We start from the raw sequence: 19,595 nt of genomic DNA, 5'->3' as shown, positions 1-19,595 counted from the left end.
ATTCCCCCAGCTTAGAGTTTTTTCAATCCAATTTAAGTTAATAAACAGTGGACTGAATTGCAAAAGAAAAAAGTAAGTTAATCACATGGAAACTTAATCGCTTTTGGCTTCAGAGGACATCCTTCTGCTTTGGGTCTAATATCACAGCGTTTTAAAGGTAGGTGCCACTGTGTCTTTTACTCCTCCATTTGTGGCACACTTTCTGTTTTTAAAGTTCAAAGGACTTCTTTTACGCTCTTATTAAGGCTGAGATATTGCAGATCCAAAGGGGACAACAGGCAGACTGTTGCCTGACATACTGAAACCAGAAAACCGAGTCAAATTTATCCATCCATATTTTAGAGTGAAAAGAAACTTCTGTTTTGAACTAAGGATTCAAGAAACATAACAGTTCAATAGTTATTGGAAATACATTTATATTTTACTAATGTTAAGCAAAGAAATAATTAAATCTCTTTCAAAACCATCTCCTGTCTACTTGCAAATACCAATGGACTTTATGAAATTGATGGGTTTTGTCTTCTTAATATTAAACCCTAATATATTAGCTCTTAACAGAAGTGTAATGAAGCCATCCCCAAGAGCAGTATCTCTAAGCCAACAATCTCTATCTTCTTTGGGTTCTCCTAACACTCTGGACTGCTTTCATTTGCCCTCTCCTCTTCTCACCTGCTTTTCTCCCCCTGGCCAGATTCTGATTTTTATTACACCAGTGCAAACTATGGGTAACTCCAGGGAAATATATTTCTGGATTTACACCTGCCTAGCCAGCGGAAAATGGAAATTGGTCTGAATAGTATTTAGTTTGCTCATAAAGGGCATTTTTTCCCCTTTAATGTACGAGAAAAAAATAATGAAGCCTAGATTCTATTGCTCATACAAATAATCTGCATTTGTAGTAGTTCTGCATTCCTTAACAGATTCTATTGAAAAAGCTACTCACAGACTTTTGCACTCAAACATACAAACAGAACTTGGTCTTCAATTAGTAAGAGAGAGAACAAAAAGTATTTCTTTCAACAAAGATAAGTAGTATAGGTCATTTGAAGGAGTGACAGTAATGCAGTATTTCAATTAGGTTTAAAACAACAGTTATTTGTTTATGTATTTGCAGTTTAAGTGCCAGTTTTTGTTTAAAGAAAAAAGGTTGCAAATATTCCTGTCACTGCTATATTCCAATTAGTTTTAGAGGAGTAAAGACGATAGATTAAAATAACCCTGTGTAACACTGGAGAGTAAACAACCTACAAATCTCAAAACTCGTCTGTGTGTGCAACGAGGACTAGCACTGAGTGGAACACATACAAGGAAAAAAGTGCATTGAAAGAACCTTGGGTTGTTTTTAATTTAAATCCATGCCTATTCAAAACAGTCATATCTGAATTTCTAAGAGCAAGCAAAATCACTATGCATTTACCATACTAAATGCCTTTTTCATCAACTAACAAAACACAACAGATACAAACGAACCAATCAGCAATTCGAGTGAGCTATCAGTGTTAGAAAAGCTACTCTGCACATTCCAGTTGAGTCACCACAGAGAAGTAGGAAAAAAAAGAAAAGGGAAAAAAAAGGGGGGGGAAATAAATTACTGTGTGCAACTCCATCTGTAAACTGCTTCTCCCGCACTGGTATGTAATAAAATGTGTTGCTAAGATACAAGCTGCTAAAGAAGTTCATTAAAGGACACTTTAAACAAAGCTGCTAGACTCTTTTCCCTTTAAAGACTGCTTATTTGGTTCTTGTCCCTTGTGTTTATAATTAGATCCTCTATATGAGAAATTGTGCTCCATTCAAGCCCACTCAGCAAAGAATGTTAATAAAATAACGTAAATAAGGCACTGGCTTAGGTTGTATATATTTATGGGCTACGGAGCTGTTGATAGAAATACATCTGGGTTCCACTTGTATTTTTAAATGCAAAATAAAGCTTTTCCAAGTAGCTTCTTTCTAAGCTGGAGAGCAGAAATGTCAGCTTCTGCACCCAGCATTAACTTAACTTTTAGAAAATACTTTCAGGCAATGAAAACTGGCTTCTTGCCCAAAGTTTGGAGTTTCTGAGATGCCTCTCATATGAGCTTTTATGTGTGAGCCTTTGTTATCTACACTGAGATAAAGGCCAAGATTGTTTATGTGTTTCACCTGGCAAGCTTTATCTTTTTCCATCTGTGTATGAGTTCCTAGATGTATGTTAACAATTTGCAGAATTTCCTTATCTAAAATATATTAACAACACAAGTGAGACTATTTTGTCACATTTTCATTGCCAGGAAAGATATGTTATCAAAAAGGTCTTTATCTCGTCTTATATAAAATACTTTTAGTCTCTGTAGTAACATTTTCATGGTAGGTGTATTTTGGCTTTTGTTTTGGTTGAAGGGAAAAGAATAGGCAAGGCATACTCTGCATTCCCTCATTGTGGTGAAATTACATCTAAAGAAATAATTTCAGCATTTATCTGTTCGGCACTTAATAACATACGAGATGCATAAATCACGGATGAGAGTTAGTATCAGTGATCATATAGGAAATGTTACTTGTCACTTTGTAACCTGCATCTCGTATTAAATTCTGTATCACAGTCCCCAGTATGTATATATTTTTAATTACATTTTCAGGCTCATTTACATGCGCATATTGGCTTTCTGCCTGAATGATATCAAAGAGAAAGACCTTATGCTCACGCCCAACCACACATACACACAAGCACATTTATACACAGAGTATGTACATTTCTGAGAATGGAAGCTTCTCTCATCTTTCTCATTCTTAAGAAGGCTTCAGTTCACCAATAAATCTTTAGGCAATCTTAGCTGATTCAAAGCACTTTAGAAAAACAGAAAATTACATAAAATGCGGTTAATTTCTGCACATGTCAAAAGTATCAGTGATTCTCACTTGACTCATGTTAATCAAAACATAATACACATTTTCACTTTTTGTAACCTTGTACGATTTTTCATCGATAGCTGAGTTTGCACAGAAAGGCTATTCCATTCCTTCTCGCTGGTTAAGAGGTAAGCTACATCACAAAGTACCAACATGATCAAGTTAAATCAGGGTGGAAAGGAAAACAACCTATACACTACACAGATCTAACTTTCAAGACTAATTGTATGCTTCTCTTGATTAAATGCAAGCAACCAAACAAACTTTCAGGCCACGCTGTTCTTGCCACAGCCTCAGTGCCCAGGCTCTTAAGACTAAATTCCAACTCTAAAAATAAGATTGCCTCTAAAAATCTCAAATTAACACAACCTATCATATCTACAGAGTTCCCAGATACTTATTGGTTTGATTTTACTGCAGCCGCATTTAGGGCCAGTTTTCCGGTTTACTTTTATTCAGTCAAAGGGTCATTTTGAACTCCTTCATGGGTTAAAAAGAGAAAATACATCCTCCTATTTTTCCCCTGCCTCTATATATTATCCAGAAGGGTCTGCCTGTACATGTGCAAAAAAGCCCTGTGGTACATATTAGATTTCAATAGATGCTTACTATTGGCAGTCGCAGGTTGTAGCTAGAACTAAGCTGCATCAGCAATTTCATATGACACTCTGGAAATTGCTACTACATAACAATAAGTAGCTGATTCAAAAAAAGGAGGGGGGGAAGGAGAAAGCATGTTTAAGGAAGTACATTTTGCTCAAGAAGAACATTTCCAAATAAAAAGTAGTACCACCTTAAGTTAAAAAAAAAACACCAAACCAAACAACAAACAAAAACAAACAAAACAAACAACTCACAACAACCAATACATTTATATTCATGCATGCAAGGGAAGTGTGGTTAAGGTGATTCAACTATGAGAATTGGATAAAACCAAATACAAGTCTGTTAGGTTGAAATAACTGTCTACTTTAATGGCAGAAAAACAAATTTGCATTTCAATTAGTCCAATTCTTTTTTTTTGTTCTTCTTTGTTCTTATCTTAAACTTGCAGCCCATTTTCATACTTCCTTTATGTCCAACTAGTCTATGTGTACAAATTGCCCTCTTTGACATTATGGCCACACATACACCATTTACCACGGCCTTGTCTTATTGATTTGCAAACTTCTACCCTTTAACTCTATTGATTAGAAATTGTGTTGATGCTTCAGATTTTGTTTTGGGGGACAGAGGGAAGAGGGAGGTATCATTTTATAATCAAGTACAAAAATACTGCATATTTTATCTTTGATCACAAAGAGAAAGGCATAGAGAGAAAAGTTAAAAGTAACTCTGTATTAACGTGCCTTTATACGCCTTCATGCTTTCAACTTGAAAATCAAATCTGGAATGAGATGAAAAGGGATTTTCTTTACTTGAACATACCAGAAGTGTTGAGAGTGATGCAGTACCCCACTGGAAATGTGATTTAAAATTACCATTCAAAACCCTTCTCTAGCATCATGCTACGGAAAGGAGACATTTAAAGACATATTTCCCTTTTCTTCCGCAAGCAGAATGAGTCCACGGACAAGATCCCGAAGCAAGGTGAAGCGGTAAAAATGTCTGATGTGATACGCTGCTCTGGGTAAGCTGTACACATGGCATAAACCAGTGGAGAATTTGGTCCATTAAACCAGAACTCTAAACAAAAAATCCTGCAGAAGCACCACTTTTAACTGCCTGTGTCTACTAAAAAACTAAAACAAATTCTAACTCCAAGACATAGAGTTCCTATATAGAACTCTACATCAAGTTTCTTTGAAAGGGTCTCCCCTTTCAAAGGGGATGTATTGTGTATATCTGAACAAATACCTGTTTCCTGCAAGTATAAATTAGATACTTTACGATGTGTAACAGGTAGCAAGTACTGTTAGTGTAAAATCAGAAGTGAAATAAAAAGGTATTGTTGGCATAATTCCTTTTTCTGAATAGACAAAAGGCATTGTAAGGAAAAAATTGCTAAATCACAGGGATAATCATCATAGCCAGCTCCTCTAATGAGGCATCATGGGATTACTGGAGTTATTATAAGAGTCATCTTATTGAAGAAATTCAAAGTTAATTGAAATCAATTGTACTGTTCTGACAGCAGGTGTTTTAAGTGGCTAAAATATCAAAGTGAACTCTTTAAAATGGTTAGAATGAACGTAATATTCACTTTTCAACTCTTAGCCCTGCCAAGTGATATACTGTACAAGTACAGAAAATGTACAGTCAAAGAAAAATGCTGGAATGAAATAGCATTCCACATGCCAGTCAAGCAGCTACCAAACAAAAGGTGGTTCTAACCCCCTCCAGTACACATTTTCATACAGATGTGCAATTCCCATGAATCTTACAAGGGCAACCTAACAGAAGACAGAAAGCCACAAGTATACATATTTCCACTGTGTTTCACCTCTATGAAAATGTCCTTTATTATCCCTTTTCCTCAATATGAAATGTTACTGAAAGCACAAACAGAATGCTAGGATTGCCATTATGCAAGTTTCTCCTCCAAGGAGCTGAAGGCAAATTCTTCCCTAGTTTTGTCACTTTTTCTACAGATAGCAAAAGCAACCAATAAATTACTAGCTGATTCTAGCACAAATAAAATAAAATAAAATAAAATAAAATAAAATAAAATAAAATAAAACAAAATAAAATAAAAGTGGAATTGAAGCTTTCTGAATTACAATCCAGAACTCATCTTTACTTTGATCCAGTAAGTTTCATTTGATTCTGCAGTTGTTCAGATTTCTCAGCAAAGTCAGCAAGACCTCAATGTGCAGAACTGCAAAGTCAAGCCCATATTTAATACCTGTTGTCTTTGTGTTTAAGGACTCAATGCATTGATTGAAAAGTTTAATACTTCAATCAGGAGCTCATCACCCTGTTTCCCTCGACTTCAGCAAGTCATACACAGATGCAATTCTTGCCACAACAAGTGGGAGTGCTGTGTGTACCTTGGGACAGAGTTTGACATTAGGTTCAACTTGATTTGGAAATGCCTTTCAGGGTTTACTTCAGTTCTCACTGAACCTTATAACCCTTATTTTACTTCAACAATTTTGAAAGTACCCAGCCATATGAAATACTGAGCTTTGGCAAATGCCAATAATTTACCCTTTAACATGGGTAAACAATGCTGCCATTTCCAGGCACAGCACAGCATGAATTTCAACAAACCAAAAAAACATTTTCTCCTTTTCCCCCAACCAAAGATACAATGTCGGTAAAACCAGGCATCTTGAGCTAAATAATTTCCAACAACTTGTGTAAGAACTGCACTTAAATTTTAAAAAGTCTAACACTTTCCACAAACAGGCTTTGCTGGTGATCACCACAGGCAAAATACAGTCAGCGATTTAATTTCAGATATACTACCCAAAAATACAAACCAGCAATAACACAGCCTGGGAGAGTCTGCCTGAAGCTAATGTTGATTTTCTGCATAGATAGTAAATTATGGTAAAGAAATGAGGCAGCGCACAAGTGAATGGCATACGCATAATGTCTTTCAGGAAGACATATTTTTATTACTGCGCTCTAGGACAGGCTGTCTGAATTCAGAGTTCATCACAGTTGAAAATATAGTAGCCCACGCATGCTCATTGTTAATTTTTGAGACCTGGCTTACCACCTAATACTTATATCAATAACAAGTAACTTCTGACTGGAGGTTAAAGGTTTGTTTATTTGTTTATCTTAACAATTAATAAGAGGCAACTTTCTAAAATTAAAAGATCCTTAATGACTCTTTAAGGACATAAAGAAAGCAAGAAACACATGCAGCAGAGCACCTCTGGTGTGCTTTAAGGCCAATGCTGGCTCTTATGATAGCTCTTTTATTTACATATAAATGCTTGTTGCTTGACAATTTAGATAAAATTGTTACCGCTGCTCTGCATGTGCTGTAGATTGAAGGTGTAAAACCACTGGACCAACTAATGGACTCTTCACACATCATATCTTGTTAAAGAAGAGGTAACCCACTCTCAAATGCTATTACAATTCATCAAAACTATAGCAGATGAAAGATACACTTCTAACAAAAGTCTAACTTTTGTCTTTCTGAGTAGGATGCCAAATTAAGTATTGACTGAAGCTGCACCATTTCAATAATGAAAATGATGGCTCTGCAGTGCTTATTTGAAAGCACTGAGAAAATATTAAAATACATTTAATTCCATATTTCTCTAAACAACCGACATAAAAGAAATATCAATGGCTGGCCAGGGATCCTTAATTAGGTTGCAACTTAAAAATCAACTGTGCATAAAAGTCTACTTTATACATTTACCTCGTGCACCAAAAGTTGAGTTTGTCATTCAGTCCTTTCTGTCTCTATTTGTAGCTTTCAAGAAAAGGAAATAGTGCCAGAAATGCCAATGGCTACAATGGAAAACTGATGAATAGGGGTACTGAAAGATAACCCTCACTCCTGCTGTATTTCTAACAGATGTGGATGATGTGATCATCCATTCATTTTACTATCTGTTTCATCATCCACATGTGCAGTTTAATTGAAATGCAATTTTAGCATCTTTTGTATTCAGTACATGCACAATCAAAGGTATACATTATTGAATTATGAATTAGTTGTGCCTAAACAAATCTTCGGGGGGGCAAGGAGGGAAGGAATGTAAATACTTAAGTAAAAATAACCTCCCTACTTACACCGCCTGCTTAAGTTTACGTCAGTGTTTTGGTATAGCCACAAAAGTGAGAGCTTGACGCCTCTAAAAGGCTGCAACCTTAGCCCATCCATTGTCTCAGTAGTCTTCAGTGCACCTCCTGCATGCCCTCAAGTACCGACAGTTCATTTATAAGCCATTGCCTAACGAGCAACTACTAATTATAGCAAGTCTGCAAAGTTACACCACCGTTTTGTGACTTGGTCAAAGGCTAAGACCTCCACACTCATTTCACTTGTGACCCAAGAAAGATTTCAGTTTAGACCTCCAGAGGTGGCAGCCTGGAGCAAAAGGATACCACATAACCAGCCAGTCTCTTATTCATAAGTTGTTGTTGCACAGGATGACAAAATCAGTAAAAGAAATCTAGGTTTTTGCCTAAAACCTGCAGGTTTCTTGCTAGGCCAATATGCTGTTTACAGAATTTTAGTATTTTATGTTTAATTACTTCATAGTTTATAGATTTATTTATAAGGTTATGAGAAGGGCAAGTCATAAATATATGACGATTGTTTACTAGTTAGTTTAGATTATACATAAATATGTTGTGCAAGCTTAGCAAAAACCTTTTTCACTGAGCTGAATCAGAACATTCAAACTGTATTTTCAAATGTGTCTCTCTGCCTTATCTAAATTCCAACATGACATATAATAAATAGCTTCTCATTTACTATGATCATAAAAATTTAAACAGCCTTGAAATAGTTGCTACAATACAGGGGAAAATGATCAAATGTATGTTCTAAATACCCACTTAGAACAGTAAAACTATTTCCATATTGAAGAAAGAACACATAAAGATGTATTGTTGCAGTAAAGGCTGTTACCTTGTTTAAAAAAAAAAAAATCTTCTACTCCGTATAGTAGTATTAGAGTCAACAACTTGCTGTTTTACACTGCAAAAAAAGGACTAACAGCCCTTAGCTATCATGTAGTGTCAGATTTGCTTTAAAAAAGAAAGTATCTGATTTGATTCTATACAGTGATTAAATATCTTTGTGCTCTGCTGAGTAGGGTATTCTATCCCCTCCCCCCTCCAAAAAAGGCATCAAAGCAATCAAAATGGTAATGTTCAGCATGAATGGGGTCCCATCCCCCACCTTCAAACTCTGCAGACTTTTCTCCATGTTAGAAGAAACCAACACCCCTTCCTCACAAAATGGAAGCTTCCACTACCAAATTGAGAGTGCTGACAAATTCTGATTACAATAAACTGAAAGGAAAAGAGTGGCATATAATCACCATCACCTATGGGCACAGATTATATATGCACGGATCACTTTTCAACTTCAACCACAACTCCGGCAAAACAAAACAAAACAAAATCAGAGAAAAGAAGAAGGGGAGAAAAGGGGTGTAATCGCACATGTGCCCCTTCGCCTCTCCCCGGAGGTCCCTGGCTTGGGGGGAGGCGGTGGCTGTGGGGCCGGCAGCGCGGCACCCCGGGGGCGCTGTCCCCGGCCCCGGTGCTGAAAGGGCTGCTGCATTCCGGAGGAACCGCGCTCGCTCCCGCCGCCGGCGGGGCCGGGAGCCGAGGGACGGGGAGGGGAGCTCAGCACTGCTGCGCTGGCCCCCCCGGGGGGGGGGCATAAGGGCCAGGGGGGTGGAGAGGGAAAGTTAACGCTGGCGGGGGGTGGCTCAAGGAGATCTCCTAGTGGCTTTGTCAACTGCCCTTCCTGCACTGGAAGTCCTGGAAGTGGCGACAGGGGCCCGGGGTGGGGTGCGGACAGTTCGGTGAGTGTGAATGCGAGTGTGCGGGCGTGAGTGTGCGCACGGCGCCGGCCGCCGCTGTCCGCGGTGCTGAATGCCCGCTGCCCCCCGCCGCGCCCGGCAACTTTCCTCCCGGGGGGGCGGGGAGTGGGTCACGAGCGGAGCAGCGGTCCCGGGGGTCGCTCGGCAAAGAGGGACGAGAAAGTTTGGGGAGGGCAGGGGGGAGAAAGAGGAGGGAGGGAGGAAGGTTTCTGGTTTGTTTTGTTCCCCTCCTCCGTTTTATTTATTTTTTTCCCCCCGCAGCTGAAACAGGTTAATCTGGTTTTATTCGTATTTTTGGAAGGGGGGGGGAAAGTGAAAGTGCCTAAGTGAACTCGAATCAAAATCTAACACGTCAGATCAGACCAAGGGAAGAGAAAGGCAAGTGGGGAGGGAAAAAAAAAAAAAAAGAAGAAAAGAAACAAAATAAAGTGATCAATAAAAATCAGTTTTATAATCAAACCCAGCAATGGCTCCGAACTGGGCTCCAGCCTCCTCCCTCCCAACTCTTGCTCTGCACATTACACGGAAGTGCACAAAGTAGCCCAAGACAGGAGAATTTTCCATATTCCTAAAACATGTCGACCAACTCAAAATGGACGCCTCATTTTTTTTTTTTTTTTTACGTTTTAACTACTGCTTATCTTTTTACTACTAGTACTAAAATCATTCCTTCCCCCAGCAAGACATCCCAGACTCCGACCTCATTTTGAAAACATGCATTTTCTTACTTTAGGCTTAGGAAAATGGATGTTATAATTCCCTGCTGTCGGTATTTTTCAGCTAATGCAGACACTTTTCGGATGTTTAGATAGTGCATTGTAAAAGCAAGAAGAAAAACCAAACACAACTGAATCGATCTGTTCCTTACTTGTTTCTCATTAAGAGCTGCTATTCTTGATTGCCTTTCATGGATTTGTTTCTTAAGATCCCCGTTCTGCAAAAACGGCAACAAGATGCATATTAAAGGCAAAGTGTAAACTAACCCCTGTAATGAATAAACTTGCGATCTAGAAATTGTTCAAAGGCAAAACCGTTCCACCAAAGCCGTACGAAAGCATGCACACACAAAACACCCTCCTTAGTAAGAAAGCTCAGTGCAGGCTACAAAATGAGATCTCTTACTGATAAAGTTTCTCATCCTGCTGTCCCAGCACAACTGCGCTTATTACAGCAGGGATAAAATACTGAAGAAGAGGAAAAAAAAGATCTGCATTTACCTGTGGATCTTGCTTCATCTGTGCAACTAGTTTCTACAAAAAAAAAAAAAAAAAAAAAATCACCCCCAAAAAAGGAGGAATTAGAAACTGTTTCAAGTTTAATGGATTTTTTTAAATGTATGTATGTGTGTGGACGGGGGAGGGAGGGGGGTAAGGAACAAAGAGGCAAGTAAACACTGCGAGTCAGTTTCAAGCAAAGCTCATAAATATTCAAGTCTCGTCCTAATCTCTCCAACACACACACACACACACACTCGCACACACGCACACACTCACTCACACTCACGCACACACACTCAGCACTATCACCGACCGCAACGTTAACTCCGCATCTCCACAACACACACCACATACACACAAAAAAACCCCAAACCAAAACTCAGCCAAACAAGCCGCAAAACTACTTTGGCGAAGTGCTCGCCATTGCCGCGGGGGGCCGGGGGGGCCTGGGGGGTCCCCGCCGCGGCCCCGACCCCCCTCCGCCGCCCCGGCCGCGGCCCCGGCCCCGCTGCCCCCCTCCCCTGATCGATAGACCCTGCGACAAGAAGCGAAGGCTACTTGGTAAGCATGCATCACGGGCTCCCTTCCGATCCTCCTCTCCCTCTCAAAAGCGCCGGGGATACGAGAGCATTTTTTATTTGCTTATTATTTTATTGTTGGTATTTTTTTTTACCTGATGACATTGGATTTCCACTTTTAACGCCTCTTGCAAGCTGTGTAGCTCCATCCCTGCAACTTGCCAGGCACTTTCCTGCCACTTTCAGATCCGAATGAAGTTTTTTTTTTGTTTGTTTGTTTGGTTTGGTTTTTGGTTTGGTTTTGTTTGGCCTTTTTTTTTTTTTCCTCCTCCCTTTCTTTCCTTTTTTTTTTTTTTTTTTGGGCCCCCCCCCCCTTTTTTTTTTGCCTTTTTTTTTTTCTCTCTCTCGCTTTTTGCAACCGACCCGCTGCCAGGCAGCCACCCCTCCCTCCACGGGAAAAAATAGAAAGTAATTGAAAAAAAAAATAAAAAAAGGAAATAAAGACCAAGAAAAAATAATAATAAAAAAATAAAAATAATAAAAATAAAAAGGAATGTCAGTAATAATAATTAAAAAAAAAAAAGGAAAAAGCCACAACAACAGTCGAAAGAAACAACTATTCAGTCTGCAAAGCAAGTTCTTTGCCTCTTTGCTGGGGACACAGACTCATCACTCACTTTCCGCCAAAGTATGGGGGGGCCCCTCCCCCCGGCGCCCCCGCCCGCGCGCCCCCGCGCCACCCCCCCCACTCCCACACTCCCCCCTCCGCCGCCTCCTCCCCCGCTCCGCCCCGCAGCCGTTCCACCGCCTCCCGCCGCCAATGGGGACGGCAAAGGGCTGGGAACGGGAGGGACTATATTTCCTCGGAGTGCGCGCCTTGATTTCACTTTGCCTGGGGAAAAAAGTTGTGCCTCGGCTGTCAATGCTAATTCGGCACTGGTGCCCGGATGGAGCGCGGGGGGGGGGAGTGAAGGCTTGCAGCCCGCGCATGCGCTCTCACCCGCCGCCGCCGCCGCGGTAGGCGAGAGAAGAACAAAGTGCCGGCGAGCGCGCGCGCGCGCCCTCGTTCGCCCGCCCCCCCCCCCCCCCGCGTGAGGGCCCGCGGGGAGAGGGGCGGGGCGAGGCTGCCCCCCCCCCACCCCCCCAGCGGTTCAGGGCTGCCGCCGCCACGGGGGTAGCTCCGTGGCCCTTCACACCGCGTTCCCCGTTAAAAGGGCTGCTCCTGGGGCGGGAGATGGGGTTTCTGCGCCGGGTTGGCGAGAGGCAGGTCCCAGCGGCTCAGGAGGGGGAAGTTTCTCCCAATCCCGTTTCGCGCACCATGTCCCCCCGCCATCTTCTCCGCGTAGTGCCACTCTGCTGCTCCGCGCTCCACTTCTCCCCGTACTGGATCTCCCCTTCCCCGCCGGCACGGAATTAGCTGCCAACCGGGAAAAAGCCGTTCCTCAGCCCGTCCCGCCACAGGCTGTGGGGAGGGGGTGTGCCCGCCGCTGGTGAGGGACCTCTGCCCGCCCGTGGGGCGGCTGCTTCCCCCCAAAAGAACTAACCCCAAAAAACCTTCCCCCAAACCTTCATCCCCGAAAAAACTTCCCGAACAGCCCGAGCTCCTGCCGGCGAACCGGCAACCCATGGGAACCAGGGCGGTGCGTGGCACAACCGGCACCTACAGCAGGTCCCGGCTACGGCCACCGCGTGCGGTTTCAGCCAGCTCAACGCCCAACTTCAGGGAATAGGGAGGGAATTCCCCCCTTGACAGCGGATCCAGTTGGAATTGTTCCCCACTCACCCCATACTCGGCCTCCTCCACTTCGCCAGAAGCTGCTGCACCCATGGATTGTGCCGAGCCAAACTCTTGGTGTCTGCACACCCCAAAATGGGATGTCACACCTGAGCCACGTTAAAAAGCAAAGTGGATTTAGAGGAGCTAAAACACTTTCCTGGTGGGCAAATTGTTTTCTGGTCTGTGGCTGATGAGCGCAAGCACCCAAACAGCGAGTTGCGACAGCTAAAGGGTAAAGGGGTGGGAAGTGTGGGACACTCATCACGCGACCCACTCAAACAAACTTGCTGCCGAGGGGATGGATGGCAAGACACAGCTACAGCCTCAGTTTAGTTACTAAATAACAGCAACAAGACTTTAAACCAGAAGGGTTGGCCTAAGTGGATGCTCCAGTTCAACCAGGTCAAGCCACAGTTTTTTGGCTGTCTGCAACAGATCCATGTGCCAATGGGTCACCCAGCACCACAGATGAGGTCTAGATCAGGTGTGGACAGAAAGACATCACCTTTACGTGTGCATGCAGCACTTTTGTTCCACAAACATGTGACCCAGCTTCAGGTCCTATGGGCAGACACTGCCCAATCCAGCATCAACCGTGCCGTCAATTTTTAAAAATACATTTAAACCGGCAGCACAAATTTATATGGAGTCAATGTTTTGCCATGCAGCTGCAGTATTCTCTATGCAGTAATAAGAGCTGTGAAGTTAGATTTACTGTCGTCTTAACGCATGGCTGGAGTGGGGTTGGAAGCCAAAAATAATGCTCAGAATAAATTTATTAGTAACAGTCAAAATTTAGGGCATGTTTTAACAAGGAGTTAGCTGACGGAGTGGTAGGGACAAGAATCTTGGTGCATATATACTCCCATTCCTGCAATGATTGAAGGCTGGTATTTCATTTAAGCTGCACTAAAGCATTAGGTTGAAACTCATCCTAAATGATTAGCCAGTATTTAAAACACCACTGTGCTCCAGATGTGCTTGGATGCCAATTTTAATAACGAATTAATTACAAAACTAATTAAGGACACCAATATGACACCAAAACCAACTTACATCAAGTATACTGTAATTAAAACTTTGAGATATAACATACTGGCGGTCCCAAACAATGTATCCAATTTTCATTAAACTTCTCAAATATACTCTGTCCAAACGTAACACAACTTCTTACACAAAGACCATATGAAGGTTCATGGAGAAATATTCTCAGCCTGCCAAAATTAAGAATAAAGACTAAATTGAACATTTCTATTGACCTTACAATGAAAGAAATTATTTTAGAAAAGCCTTATTCAAGTTAGTAATGTTTGTTATGGTATTGGACTACATTTACAGCATTTGGTTAGTGTCTGCATACTGCTCAAATAGGTAAAACCAAGAAGTTAGTTTCTTTTTCTCTTTTTCTCAAGTTGATGTCTAAGTCAGTTTGTTTTCCATAGTGTACTTGGTGTCTGGATTGAAAATATTGGGGTTTTTACTGGGAAGTTGTGTAAAACACGTTAATCTGTCAAATACATTTATGCAATAATATTATTCAGTCAACTATAAAAATGCAAACAGCTTCATGCAATTTACTTGAAGATTATGGTTGCAAAAGTAATCATGCTTGCTGGAGGGACATAAGAGCTTAGTGGGCTTCCCCTCTTCATCTGCATAAGGGACACTTACAGTTTAGCTGGGAAATGCAAACGGAATGGGAGACCAAGCAGAATGGCTGGCAGCGTTGCAGAGGGGTCTGCTTAAGCATGGAAATTTATGGTTGTTGCTAACAAAATAAAGGTAATGTTACATGAAGTGTGACATGTCATGTGATTAAACACATTTTTGATTTACCCCTGGAAAGATTATCCTCGCTCTTAAAAGTTGTGGAACTTCAGAAGTCCTCCAGAAGAAACCATACCCCTCTTTTCTCCTTGCAGTGGAGATCATCTTCAGAGCCTGGATGGGGACTTTTACACAAAAATAGTCTGCAGTCCTGGAGAAAAGGTGTGTGTTCTATAGTGAAATATAAATGTAACTTCTGTGTTGCCAAAAGTTTTGTTGGTTTCTGTATGACTTTGTTTGGATGAATGAGAACCAAGAGGCCAATTTTACAAACACTTCCTCTCATGGAAAGCTTTATACATATGAATCAATTTGATAGTCCTTGGTAATAAAGTTACTTATGTGCACAAGCATTTTTAAATCAGACACTTTTTTTCTGAAAAAAGTTACTGCAAAAATGTATTTGATAGATTGACCTACCTCACAGGATTACCTAAAAATGCACAGTACAGTATCAATAGAAGACCAGTAAATAACACTTTTTTTAATAATATTTCCTGCATACAGAGATTCAGGACCAATCATTGTATCCAGAACACAAAACACACAAAAGTTCTTTCTTCTAATGCATCTAATTACAGGTAGCCAGGAATCCAACATCTGGGAGTCAAATCTCATACTTCAAATCCCCACAAGAGGTGATGATGTTCCTTCCTTACCAGGTACAATTACTGATTCAGAGGAAGACTTGAAAAGCTACAAAGAAGAGCAAGACAATTGCTTTCGGTAATGCGGTATTTCTATTACACTTAACTTGGAAAATCCACATTCCCACATACCCTCACTTTCCTGCAAAGAGTGCTGCAAAGGTGTGGAGGAATAAAGTACTGGAGAGTGATTTGTAAAGACAATCAGTGACTTTATTGCAGAAGCCATGCACTTTGAATTCCTCTTTGCAAACTGGCAAGGAAAAGTATCTGCAGATAATAAGATCCTGGGAAGGTGAACAAGAAGGGAGCAGCTGTTAACACAGGCTGCCCTGGGAAAGTACTTGAAGTGAATGGGAATGTACCATAAAGGTTCATATTTGTACAAGCCACTATCAACTTTCCTACAAGACCAAGGTCTCTTTCTGCAGGTGGGGATAGCCAGTGATAATAAAACTTAGGAACCAGACAGGTAAGAAAACAGAAGAGTAGAGCGTGAAGCCACACTAAGGGGCTGAAGGTTAGCTGAACTATCCAAGATGTGTAGTTTGCTCTGTATTTTCTGGATACCTCCATCCTGCAGTATGTTCCTCCCTCTTTTAAGATCATCTCTCCAGCTTAACTGAGAAGATGCTTTAGAGAACAGTAATTATTTTATGGAAATAACTTTTTCCTCTTCCCAAAGCCAACTTAACCAGGGACTAGAGACATTAGCAGTTTCAGTGAGATTGAGAGATGTAGCCAGCTCTTATCTTTGGTGGGAAACCTTCAGGACAAGGCAAAATGGATCAGGAAATTCAATAATTCCCTGTGATTACCAGAGGGAAGGGATATGAAGAACAATTAAATGCTGGTCTCTAAGATGTGCAGGAGGCTGCAACATTCATCTAAAGATCTGATCCTTTGGGTTCTTTCCTATGTCTTTGGCATCCTCACTGTCTCATTACCTGGAGTGCCCATACCTCCACACTTCCATCACCAGAGTTGCAAATCATTCATTCTTCACTTCACATTCACTCTTAGGTTCATAAGTTAGCTCTTCCATGTAGTTGCTAGAGGAATTGCATCCTTTCCCTTCCTTTATTTGAGTAAAATCAGGGTCACAGGATCAGAACTTATTCTCCTTTCGTTGTTTCCACGTCATGCATGTGAAAGTTGAGAGGACCCCAACTATTAATGATGCATTATTGGACAACAACTTCAGACTGCATTTCATTTCCTTTGGGAATTCAGTGTAGGAAAAAAAGAGCTTACCTTACCAACCATGAGAAAGACCTCTGCTGAACTTTGGCAACACTCTCTTAACTGGAATTCCTCAAGCTATTATTCCTTGTGTGCAGCTTTCTTCCTCATCTTGTTGTTGTCTTTGGTTTTTTTCTTTCAGCAAGCATTCAATTCCCTCCAGATGCTGTTAAACTCACATACTTTATACAACCTGATCCTGATCCCTCAGATGGTTCTGGAAGTACAATGACATGGTAGAATCAGGTGCCTCCAGATGAGGCAAGTGTTAAAATAATTCAGCATGTCTCCATTAGTGGTCTGACATCTAGTGATCTTCCCGCAATACAGACAAATCATTTCACCTACTCCCTTCCCCATCTCCTGCCAGAAAATCTGTGATTCCAAATAACATTTATTCCTCTAAGGCACAATGGAAAAGAAACAGCAAATCAGCATCTTACCAGATTTCTCACACTGTTGATTTTGAGTCTGTAATATTGTCACGAACTATATGGTGTAATAGAGAGTATTACATTTGGCAATAATCTGAAGTTTGGAGGACAATACGTATATTAAAGGATAGGATGAGAGCTCAGGATGATTGTGACTAATTGGAGAAATGGTCTGAAAAAGTAATCTGCAATTCCATATGAACAAGTGTTAGAGACTAAATGTATGCAGATATAATCAACTTCACAAATACAGACATAGGAACTAACTGCTTAGATAGTAATTCTGCAGGAAACGGATTTGAGTTCATAATGGATCACAAGCTGAGAGTCAAAAACAATATGTTGTTGCAAAAAAAGGGCTAAGATGCATAAACAGGAGTGAAGTCATTAGGATACATGAAATGATCCCTCTGCTTTATTCAGCACTGGCAAAGTCTCAGCTGGACAGCTGTGTCCAATTTTGAGTACCGCACTTCTAGAAACACGTGGCTGAATTGGAGGGAAAGCAAAGGACATTAGTAAAAGCAATCAGAGATCTAGAGAATGTTTAATCTGCAAATAAAGAGTTAGTTAAAGGCTTGGAGTTACTTAGGCTAGCAGGAGGGCTGAGGCGGGACATACTAACAGTCTTCAGACATATACAAAGAGGAAGGGAATAACTGGTTCTTTTCATCTCGGGGAGAGAACAGGAAAGGTTAGATTTACATTGCAGAGAGAGATACTCAGAATAAACATAAAAAAAAAAATTAAACCCAACCCATATTTAAAGGCAAAAGTAGGTAATGTTAGTACACATTCCTTTTGGAGATGCTGGAATCGCTGGTACTGGAGATCTCTAAGAAGAGGTTAAACAAACAACCTCCAGAAAAGTAGAATTGTTTGATACCCTCTTGGAGAAATGGGAGACGCAAGGTGACCTCTTAAGACCTTTTCTGGACCAGTATGCTATTATGTCGCTGATGATAAAGCTGAGGCATCATATTAGGATGTGTCTACTTCCAGATCTCTTTCTTCTTCAGAGAGTTCCTCCTGCTGATGCTCAGCTGTCCTGTCTTATGTTACACTCTCTAACTGGCCACACAGAACTCTTATTCCCAGTTACCCAATTACAATAGATATTAACCTTATCTCTTGAAACATATTGCTTCTGTTGTTACAATTACTTGAACAGCTAAAGTAGAAAAAAGTTATTATTCCATATTTCCATCTTCCAGTTACCAGGATCTTTAGACTTCCTGTCATCTTCACATGAGGGGAGGTGATGTTAAAAGAAAGAGAACAAACACTTTTCCTTTGTAACAATTCCAAATGTAAAAACCAACTTGAAAGAAGTTTAAAATACTGCTAGCCTTTAAATAAATATCAAGATTTTTCTGAATGTATTTATCTTCTTGCTTTACTCTTTCCACATCCACACAAATGATTTACACATACTGACTTCTCAGAAATACTCTTAGTCAGGACAAGCACAAGATCCTTCCTAACTTGAAGATTCTAGAGGCTAGTAGACAGAAACACAATCTCCTGGCTTTCTTTGTGAGAGAAGGATCACATCAAAAGCTATAGAAGCTACAGTATCAATATATGAGAACACAGGGTGTTGTTCTAGAGTACTGGCATAATCTAAAAGCCAATACGCAGCGATTTTAGAGTGCAACCAAAAGGCCATACTCACTTTGGCCTGTCTCTAAAAGTTACTTTCACAAAATTGGCATTCACAATGGAATGTCCTGCAACTTTTCTGCAGTCTTTGTCCTATCGTTATAAGGGCAAATTTCCTTCTTGCTCTAGCAAGGCATTCAGGATTTGGCTAATGGGATTTTTCTGACATGCTACATTCACTCATATCAGCTGCATCCCAGTTCTGGAACACAGATTTCCTCAGCACTGAAGGTTTGAGGGCCCAGAAGACCAGATTTTTAAAGGTATTTACACCTCTGACCTGGATCCCAGACACCTGAAATCTGACTCTTCCTGCAAAGCACCAATTTGTTTGATTTCAGAAGGTGTTAGGTGGCTGTATACCTTTAAAATCTGGCTTTTCCCTGGAGGTAGGAGCTCTTCTTCTTGTGGCCTCAAGTCCATTGTTTGCAATTAAATGGTTTTCTTTCCATTATCAGCTCTAAGCATTTCTCTAGTTATAGCATTCTCCCTTGTTCTCCCATTGTGTTATAAATGCTTTCCTGTTCTGCCTTTCATCCTGTCCTTCCATCTCTCTCTTATACTCTCCCTGATTTTTCCTAGCTATCGCATTTTAGCCTCCTCCCTGAATCACAGGATCAGACCTTCCAAGCAGGCTGAATCTCAAGATAGGACAAAATCCTATTCTGTCTGCAGACAAGTCTTACTGACTTCAATGGAAAATGTCTGATCCCACCTGCAGAAAAGATTTGGCCCTTTAAATCCAAAATGCCACCAGTATTTTTATGCATTTGACGAACTACCAGTGGGTTACCTGACAGTGTAAATCAGCTGGGCTTTTCCTTTCATTTCAGTCCTTGGTAAGCCCTGTGCTGTCATATCCACAGGTAAAAGGACTTCTGAAAAATGCAGACATTCTGATACAGGAAA

The 19,595-nt window shown here is 40.8% G+C and overlaps 1 protein-coding gene across 3 annotated transcripts in view; it reads right to left on the bottom strand.

The window, feature by feature from the left end:
* PHF21B (PHD finger protein 21B) overlaps window positions 1-11,768 on the bottom strand; it is a 164,434-nt gene extending 152,666 nt beyond the window's left edge. Inside the window, exons 1-3 of one of the 3 annotated variants that reach the window (XM_030480322.1) lie at window positions 11,253-11,768; window positions 10,580-10,612; window positions 10,231-10,296 (exon numbers count right to left, since the gene is read on the bottom strand). In XM_030480322.1, the coding sequence (XP_030336182.1) occupies window positions 10,231-10,296; window positions 10,580-10,612; window positions 11,253-11,306 (153 nt within the window). In that variant the 5' untranslated portion in view covers window positions 11,307-11,768. The remainder of the gene's footprint in view (window positions 1-10,230; window positions 10,297-10,579; window positions 10,613-11,252) is intronic. The other 2 variants (XM_030480324.1, XM_030480323.1) reach the window with 2 other exon arrangements.
* Between the last annotated feature and the right edge of the window lie 7,827 nt (window positions 11,769-19,595).

Source organism: Strigops habroptila, chromosome 3, assembly GCF_004027225.2.
Source record: "Strigops habroptila isolate Jane chromosome 3, bStrHab1.2.pri, whole genome shotgun sequence".
Taxonomy (NCBI): Eukaryota; Metazoa; Chordata; class Aves; order Psittaciformes; family Psittacidae; genus Strigops; species Strigops habroptila.
Note: the sequence above shows the minus strand (reverse complement) of the source record. Positions and strands in the feature narration are given on the sequence as shown.